The sequence below is a fragment of the Limulus polyphemus genome, unplaced genomic scaffold (assembly GCF_000517525.1).
Source record: "Limulus polyphemus unplaced genomic scaffold, Limulus_polyphemus-2.1.2 Scaffold2957, whole genome shotgun sequence".
Lineage (NCBI taxonomy): Eukaryota > Metazoa > Arthropoda > Merostomata > Xiphosura > Limulidae > Limulus > Limulus polyphemus.
In genome coordinates, this window is record NW_013668567.1 from 26077 (window position 1) to 36076 (window position 10000).

The following is a 10000-nucleotide window of genomic DNA, read 5'->3' on the forward strand; positions in this document are numbered from 1 at the left end:
AAAAATCAAGGAACAGCACTCACTCCACTTGTTTCCAAAATAATGTATACATTTGGAACAAGTTAAACGTATGTACAACAAATTCTCTACAGTCTAGAGATCATAGGCATATCATAAACACTATTTATATATAGTTCTCTTCTTGTCAAAAGTTCACTTAGGCCTATTCAATTACTTTAAAATTTCAGTTGACAAGCCAAACTTTCTTTCTCTATTACTATCGCCAAACTATCAAAGTATGGTTCACTTACTTTATCATCGAGTTACCATGGTTGTATCCTGTACTTCTAAAATTGTCTGCTCATTTTTCTCTTTGTATTTCTAAGAATCATCTGTCTATTTCTCAGTCCACTGAGGCTAGTTCAATTACTTTAAAACTCTCCTTGAAATAAACTATTCTTCTTATCTCTTTCAATACTGTTAGTCCTACTGTTAGGCCTTCCACTCCTACAATGATTATCTTTGCATTTAACTCTTCTTTTGCCTTATTCCTTCTTGTAACTTTACTTCTTGTCTGTCTGTCTATTTTCCCACTCATCTCACCCTATTTATGTTTACTTAATTTTTCTGCTCGCTGTATCGTCAACATCATTAAATTTCATGCGACAATCGATAATCTCGACATCAGTGAGCTACAAACACAACATATGACTCTTCCCAATTTATGTAACCAAACTTGTTAGAACAATTATTTTAAAATAATTGCTTCTAACTCTTGTTATGAAAAAACTAAACAATCATAAAATATTCACTCGCAAAATAAATTAATCAATAATATCTACACTAAAGTCTTTTATGTCATGACAGTCATGATATTCAAAAATATGCCGAATCAGTAGCAAATAAACTTGAATAACCCAAACACTTTCTCAAAATAGACTTTCCTCCATCAGGGGTAAATGTAACAGAATATTGATACAAGTTTGCTGGATTATTGGCTAATTTAGTCTTTTTGCAGTCAATAATTTGATTTTTAGTTATAGAATATTGTTCTAAGTCTGCTAGATTGTTTGGTAATTTATAGTTGTTTTGTGGTCAGTTTCATATAAAAGTACTTGTCTGTGTGTGTAGGAAGTCCATTCAAGTTCCATGTCGACACAATCAGCAGTGGCTTTGTGACAGCACACGGCTCTGGATTAACACATGGTATTGCTGGTGAGCCTTGCAATTTTACCATCTACACTAAAGGTGCAGGAGCAGGTAAGTCTTGTGGTGTTTCTTTTATTTCCTATTGTAATAGATCATCAGTATAGTGAATATTCAAGACAGACCACTGTTAATGTTTTATTAAACTGTAATATTTATATTTTAGTTTTTACAGAAAAAGCAGGAACTATTAACGAATGATTATTAGCCCGAAATATGGTTCTAATAAGTAAAATCTTTCAGGTCATCTGTTGCCATGGCAGATACTTTTGTAAATCTAAAAATAAATGTTCGTTAAACGAATCACTTAGAATATCTGTCTAAAGTTGTCATAGGTTGTGCAGTTTCTATGAAGCTCACATTTGTGTCAGTTTAAATTCCTTAAGGGACCTTCTGATGATGATTTTAACTGTATCTTGTAATTCTTTAAGATAATTGTTTTTGATTCTTGATATTCCTGTACGGACAAACGTTTTATTTTGGACTGAATATTCTACAACAGTTTAAAGGCCTACTAAAATTAAGAGTAGCTTACTTAAACCTCTTAGAATTGTTTATGGTTTTTGAGGTAACAATTAATTAAAAAGTTTTGTATATTCTAGGTGGTCTATCTGTAGCAGTTGAAGGGCCTTCTAAAGCTGAGATTAACTGTCACGATAATAAAGATGGCACTGTTGGTGTGTCATATGTACCAGCTGCACCAGGAGAGTACAAGGTTACTGTTAAGTTTGCAGACAAACACATCAAAGGAAGTCCATTCACTGCCAAAATTACTGGTAATATGTGGTTTTAGAGAAGAGACTGGGTGTATAATCTTCAAAAGATCTTGTACTTAAACATTACAAATAATTCTTTATTTTAAATAAACTCCTGAAGTAACTTTCTTTAGCAGTTTGTATATTCTAAAGCCTATGATAGTTGAATAATTATTGATTTTGATATCTGTTTCACTTCATAAGCTAATGAGTAGTTGTCTCCACTAGCAGAAGGTCAAAAGTTTATCATAGTTTCTAAGCTAGTAGGTCTCTACTAGCAGGGGTGAACATTTTACCATAGCTCATAAGATTGAGTGATAGTATCCGCTACCCAATAAGGGGGCAGAGCTTTGTCATAGTTTATAGACTAATGAGTGATGGCCCTTACTACTAAGTAAGTGGTCAGGACTTTGTCATAGTTTATAGGCTAATGAGTGATTTCCCTTACTACTAAGTAAGTGGTTAAGGCTTTGTCTTAGTTTATAAGCTAGTGATGGCCTTCAGTACTAAGTAAGTGGTCAGGGCTTTGTCTTAGGTTATAAGCTAGTGATGGCCTTCAGTACTAAGTAAGTAGTCAGAGCTTTGTCATAGTTTATAGGTTAGTGAGTGATGGCCTTCAGTACTAAATAAGAGGTCAGAGCTTTGTTACAGTTTATAGGTTAGTGAGTGATGGCCTTCAGTACTAATTAAGTGGTCAGGGCTTTGTCATAGTTTATAGGCTAGAGTGATGACCTCCCCTATTAAGGAAGTCTACAACTTGCATTTGAAGCCTAAATTTGTAAAGATTTTCTGTTGTATTTTTTAACCTCACACTTTCTTTGTGTTTATCTCAGGTGAAGGTCGTAAACGCAATCAAATCTCTGTTGGACACTCTAGTGAAGTTTCCTTGAAGGTTCAGGAGAAAGATGTGAAGAATCTGAATGCAAGTATTGTTGCACCATCTGGATTGGAGGAGCCATGCTTTGTAAAGAAACTTCCAAATGGCCATCTTGGTAATGATGACATTTAACAAAAGTACAGTTGTAATAATTATAGTGAGACAGCCACTGCTTCATGTCTATGAAGTGACTATTTTACTATGTTACTTCTAAGATAAGTGTGTGTTTATTTTCTAGTTCTTGTATTATTTTCTGTGCAACACAAGTCTTGTGCTGGTTTTCATAATGAAAATAGTTTTACTTTAATTTTAACTTTTTATCCTGTATGCTCATTTAATTGTTTTAACATTATGTGTATAATTATTTATGGATAGAGTAAGGTATGCTGTTGGAAAACTTGAAATTTCTCTTGAATTTTTTAAATTTAAGTATAGTTGTCATACTGAATACAACTTAACAGAGTGCTTAAAAGATGATTTTTTTTTATACATACAAAGCCACATGCTTCTGATGGTGACCTCCTTTAGAAAAAAGTTATAACTCATATTAATGACTGTATTTTACAGGTATTTCTTTCACTCCCCGAGAAGCTGGAAAACATGAGGTCCACGTGAAACGCCTTGGCAAACCCATTCAGGGAAGTCCATTTCCAATCAATGTCCTGGAAAAAGAAATTGGGGATGCGTCCAATGTTCGTGTCAGTGGTACTGCTCTAAAAGAAGGGAAGACTCATAAAGCTAATGAAATCAATATTGATACTAAAAATGCAGGTACAGCATTTATGTGAACATTTGTATTAATTCTCCTTCATAACCTTATTTTTATGAATTGTAAATTTATACACTTAACATTTATTGACATGAAGTTAAGAAGTGTTGGTCTCTCATCAAAGCTGAATGCTTTACAACAACAAAGGTCACTGTAAATCCTGTAGTAAAGTGGAAATTAAATTTTATTGATGAGCTCATCTTTCTAAAATCTTGAGTTAAATGAGTCACTCAGGAGTGAAGGGCTATGCAGTGATCTAATTATGATATTTCATCATATCTTGTAGCCCATTCAGGCTTACAATGTTTCGGATTTAATAGCATCGTGTAAATAACTGTTTATATTAAAGTAATGTTTGTATTGTTTTGAAACCCTATTGACCAGATGAGTGAGTTCTGGAGTGAACTGAAAGATAGTCAGTAAACAAAATAAACTGACTGAAATGTAATCATGGAAACTAAAATATGACACACATAGCGATCCTTATATTCTCAGGTTATCAGGACCTTAGTTTTAGAAAAAGAAAAAAAATCATAAAACAACCGTAACTGAACACAAAAACATCAAATCTAATGTATTGTACTTTATAACTGTATACCAATATTTCCTTTTATGTGTGGCTAACCTTCAGGTTATGGTGGATTGAGTTTCTCTGTGGAAGGACCAAGCAAGGCTGAGATCCAGTGTAAAGATAATGAAGATGGTTCTCTCAAAGTCAGTTACTGTCCACTTGAACCCGGATACTACATTATCAACCTCAAGTTTGCTGACCACCATGTGCCTGGTGAGTGAATTGTTCTCCTGATAGGTTTTTTTTAATATGGTAAATATTCACTGACAATATTTTTGCTTTTATGTTGTAAAAAACATGATATTTAATATCTGTATTTCTTGTAAACAAAAACAGAAAACAATTAGTAAATAAAAGCATGCAGTATAGAACTTGGTGAAGACTTTTTACATAAAATCTAATTGCCGTAGTAAATAAGAGGAAAAGTGGAATTCTGTAAACTATTTTAAAAAAAAATTAATGATAAAACTTGTTTAAATGGCAGAGGTTATTGTTCTGTTGGTAAATATTAAAATACTGAAGTAGGAATCTTTCAACTCTTTCCATGCACTAGTTTTGAAAGAAGGTTTTAATGTTCACAATAGTGAAGGTTTCAAAGTTGTATTAGTACATGGTTTTAAGCTATTTTAGAAAACTATTGTAAGAATTCTAGAAGAAACCAGAAATTTAAATGCAAAAAAAACAAAAACTAATGGTCTAAATATTTTGATCTCTTTGTTTAGGAAGTCCTTTTACAGTAAAGGTAACTGGTGAAGGTTCTAATATCCAACGTGAGCATATCAAGAAGCAAAGAGATGCGGTTCCTGTCACCGATGTTGGATCGGAGTGTAGACTGACTGTAAAGATGCCTGGTGAGCTAGAATACGATAAACATATATAACAAATTTATTAGTAGAACTATAATTTATTTTATCAACTTGTTCACTTAAGAGTTATTCTCAAATAAGGTATTGTTATACAAAGTTGTTTATGATTTTCATTCTAACCATTTTTATCCTTATGTTCCTTCAAGACACATGATTATAATCAGTTGCCATGTTACAACGGTTTAGTCTCCTAGCTTTCAAGTAACAATATTAATATTCTCTGTTCAGGTACAAGTGCTTTTGATATGGCTGCCAAGGTCACTTCTCCATCTGGTATAACTGAAGATGCAGAGATCTTAGACATGGATGACTTTCTTTATGCTGTCCACTTTGTCCCTAAAGAAGTTGGTGTCCACACTGTTAGTGTGCGTTACAAAGACATTCACATCCCTGGTTCACCCTTCCAGTTCACTGTTGGACCTCTACATGAGTTTGGTGCTCACAGAGTTCATGCTGGAGGAACTGGTTTAGAGCGAGGAATTGCAGGAGAAGCATGTAAGTTTAATCTCGGTCATTACTACCTGAAGACTTTTACTCGGTTAATTGTCACTTAAATGTTTTTGTCTAACCTCATGTTTTGTTTGTTGTTGTTGTTGTTTTTTGACATTTTATATAATTACTCAAGAATACTAGAATGAAGAGAAAGTAAATAAACATGCTGTTTTGTATGTAATGTTATATGAATAAAATCATGCTTGACACATGGTATAATGGTAGCTTTTTAGTGTAGTGCTTTTAGTACTTGGATAGCAATATCCTTACAGGTTACAAATCATATTTTTGTTTGAAAAGTGTATAAAATCTGTCTGTTGTAAAAGACGTTCCTGTAAGATTGTTTATTTTGACATTGTGATGTTCTACTAATAACCATGTATGAAGTTAATCAATATCCAATTTGAAATTTATCATTTCTAGGTGAGTTCAATGTATGGACGAGGGAAGCAGGTGCTGGAAGCCTTGCCATCTCAGTTGAAGGCCCATCTAAAGCAGAAATTGATTTCAAGGATCGAAAAGATGGATCTTGTTATGTTTCTTACAAAGTGCAGGATGCAGGTTAGTCACAAAAGCTATTATCTCTACAAATAACTCTTGAAATATATTAAACTGAGCTATCAGAATTTCAGTTCGAGCTAGTACATTTTTTGTGTCTACTTATTTTGAGCTAGTATGTTAACTTTTTTTTTTACATTCCTAGTTAATCTTTTGTATTTTACCCACATAATTTACAGTTTAACAACTCTAGTTAGATCTTCCCACTGTTTACAACAAATCTTCTGTTAAAATGTATTCAATTAGAGCATATGCTAGTCAAATAGAATTTATCCTGTTCATTTAAAGATTATTCTTTTCTTTGTCTCCAGTTGGAGTTATCTAGAATTTATTACTATTTTAATTATTTTACATAGGAATTATTTTCTTCTAATTTTGTTCACTTTAATTATACATAATTTTTATATCTATATACAACCATCCATTTGAGCAGCCTTCTACTTGAAAGCTAATAGTGATATTTGGGCATGACCTTTTTTTTTAAAGTTATAGTATAACTAAATCTTTTACCCTTTAGGTGAATACAGAGTGGGGGTCAAGTTCAATGAACAACACATCCCGGACAGCCCTTTTAAAGTTTACATGATGCCTCAATCAGGTGACACCAAGAAAATTGAGGTTGGTGCTATCCCAGAAGCTAACTTACAGGTCAACAAGCCTGTAGCATTTACCATCCAAATGAATGGGGCTAAAGGAATGCTTGATGGCAAAGTTATTTCTTCTTCTGGAGCAGAAGATGACTGCTTTGTAGCTCCTATTGATGATGGTAAAACAAACAATTGGGAATCTTTAGTTAATTTTATGTTTTATATGGTATAATTTGCTATTATATTAAATATTTTTCATTCTGCTATGTTTAATCATAATTTTTATTAAAGCATCAATTGTAACTATAACCTTTCATAGGAAAACTATTTAAAAGTGATAGTTTTGAATTAAGTCATCAGCTATCATCAGACCTTAAACATGCAGTCATTGTATAAATGAAAGTGTAAGAAAAGAGAAAAGTTAAAATTTTAAAAACAATTAGGAATGTTTTTTTATTAATAAAAGATTAAATTAGTCATTGAAAAGTAATAATTTGTCTGTCCATACCATCAAGACAACTTGAGTTTGATTATTAGCACAGAATGTAATAAGTACTGAACAAGAAGAGGAATACGATAGTGAAAATATAATCTTTTTCATGAAATTAAGATTTCCTACAAATTAATCTGTTGCCAGTAGTAAATACCTTTCTTATCCAGTTAACTTGAACCCCCCCCCCCTTTCCCCAGTGATTTGGCTATATATGTTTCAGGGCTGATATTGATTTGATTTTTAGGGGTTTATTCCCCACCGTAAAAAATATATATTACAATATTTAAACACACTATTTCTGCTATATCCAGTGCTGATGATGCCTTTCTCCTGTATGGGGGCTCATCAGGCCAGCTGGGATATGACAGACATGGTGATGGCTGAGATGCTATTTTTATTACAAAATTACACGAACCATGACTGAGGTTGTATTCTTTTAGTAAGGTTTTTCATATGGATTATTATTTTTATCTTTTTTATCAAATATCGAATCTTGTCTAAATTTTTAAAAATGTTTCATATATTGTTAAGATAATCAGTTTGAAAGAATTTTGTAAAACAAAGTTAAGACATCTGATTAAGTAAGATCAGCATTGTAAGTGTTGAATAATTTACTTCAGATCCTAGTTTTTACTTGGTGATCATCATCTCTTTTAGAAGTTACCTTTTTATGGCTTGTCCTCTTTGAGAACCTAATTTAAATGAATGAAATCGTTTTATACATTCCCAGTATCTCCAGATCAGAACTAAATCTGTATAACATTATAGTTTATTCTGTTGAATTATACTTGCTCAGTCTCTTCAGAATTCAATGGGAAACATGGGCAAACTTTTTGTTTATTATAAAGTACAACAGAGAGTACCTTTAGATTGAAATCTCCTCGTTCTTGGCAACAACTTGGTATTTTAGTACTGTAAAAATTTCTTTTTTTTATACTATTACTTGTTCATCAATCATTTGAAAAGATCTTATGAATGATAAAGTATATATTTTACATATAAAACAAATATTCAGAAGCTTGGACAGCAGCATTATTCCACTAGTATTTTTGTATTTGTAAAGGTCATCTTAGCTCTGTTTTGTTTTTACTGAACAATGAAATATTTATAGTTTGAACAAAATCTTCTTAATCTTTTGTGTAAAGATGATTAATTATATAAACCTTGGGGTAAAACTTGTCTTCTGTTAGGGTCAAGAAAGACTTGATTAGTATAACAAACAATAATATATTATCAAGCATAAACTAGGCTTATTTCACTTTAGACTTTGTCACACATTCTTATATGCTATCGTACTTCTTTAATTAACCGTTGAGACGTTATTTCTTTTTTGCTAAAATTACTAGTAGACTGTAACCTTTCACAGCTGTGTTACATCTTTATCAGAATTTAAAATATATTGTAAATTCAAAATACTTTTTCGTTGTAAGCTTTAGTTGATTATCAATACTTACTGTGATTTATTAACAAATTTGTACAGTTTTTACTCATTCATTGTACTTGTGCATGCTTGTTTTGTAAAATATGTACTTGATTAATTGAAAAAATCGTTTTGGTCTTAAACAGATCAGTGGGCTTTACGGTTTGTGCCCAAGGAGAATGGAATTCACCAGATCCATGTTAGACACAATGGAATGCACATCCCTCAGAGCCCTTTCCGTATTCGTATTGGTCAAGATGATGCTGATCCAGCTGCAGTCCATGCCGATGGAAATGGCTTGAAAGAATGTAAAACTGGTAATCACAACATTTTGAAACAATTTCTGTATTAAGTAAATCGTACATCATTAAATGTGAAACCTGCTTGTTTGCCTAGTGGAATGCATAGATCTAAAGTATGAGGTATATTAAAATAAATCTTTTGTTTAAGGGCTTTTCTAATAGGTCTCCTCAGAATTCACTATTCTGCATTCTAAATATTGAAATATGAAGACTGAGAATGGAGAAATTATTTATTTTCACTTTTCAGCTTAATAAAAATTGAACTTAAACTATGGTTTATGTAAAAAGCTACTTTGATAAGTTTATGTAGTGATATCTAACATGTTGAGAAACATTTCTTGAAATATACATGTCAGAATTTTAAACATTGGTGTAAAGACATTACACATTGTGATATCTGTAGTTTTTTTTTTTTACTGTGAGCCTATTTTGGTCTCACTATTAAAGATTCTTCCTAATAACTTCTTACAGGAACCAAGACTGACTTCATTGTTGATACTTGTAATGCCGGAGCTGGAACGTTAGCAGTTACCATTGATGGACCGTCTAAGGTGTCCATGGATTGTACTGAAGTGGAAGAAGGATACAAAGTACGGTATACTCCATTAGCTCCAGGAGACTACTATATTATCATCAAGTACAATGGTTACCATATAGTGGGTAGCCCTTTCAAAGTACACTGCACTGGTAAGACCCAAACAACATGCAGTAGATGTGATATTCAGCTCATGGTAGAAAAAAAAAATTAATGAAATGTTTGTCATTTAATATATTTATTTTAACGATTTTTGAATTACAAGACAGGCTAAAAGGGGATCAATCATTTTAGTAGTTCTATTATGATAAGTCAAGTCCTGTCCCCTGTAGGCCTACCTCATAAAGTCTTAAAATAAAATGTATGCTTTTATACACATACGCTTGTTTTCTATCTAAAGGAATGTAAATGTAATCTTCCTGTCAATTCTACAAAAACTTGTGGCATGAGAGTAGCTTGTTTTATCTTTTTTTTTTTTCCCACAAGTCTATATATATATATATATAAAAAAATTAACTGGCTCATATTCTTAAACTTGGTTGTGTGCAAATTTTATATTAGAATTAAGAATTCAACTAAAAATATATTTTATTATAAAATTGAAATTATCACTGTTAAAACTACCAGTT

General features: G+C 32.0%; 1 protein-coding gene across 1 annotated transcript in view; it reads left to right on the top strand.

Annotated features, from left to right (window-relative positions):
* Positions 1-10000, top strand: part of LOC106468305 (filamin-A-like) — a 15996-nt gene that overhangs the window by 1841 nt on the left and 4155 nt on the right. The window contains exons 3-13 of the mRNA XM_013928724.2: positions 1072-1200; positions 1749-1922; positions 2735-2893; positions 3346-3549; positions 4179-4331; positions 4841-4969; positions 5213-5479; positions 5900-6037; positions 6552-6800; positions 8681-8851; positions 9308-9523. Coding sequence (XP_013784178.1) covers positions 1072-1200; positions 1749-1922; positions 2735-2893; positions 3346-3549; positions 4179-4331; positions 4841-4969; positions 5213-5479; positions 5900-6037; positions 6552-6800; positions 8681-8851; positions 9308-9523 — 1989 coding nt within the window. The remainder of the gene's footprint in view (positions 1-1071; positions 1201-1748; positions 1923-2734; positions 2894-3345; positions 3550-4178; positions 4332-4840; positions 4970-5212; positions 5480-5899; positions 6038-6551; positions 6801-8680; positions 8852-9307; positions 9524-10000) is intronic.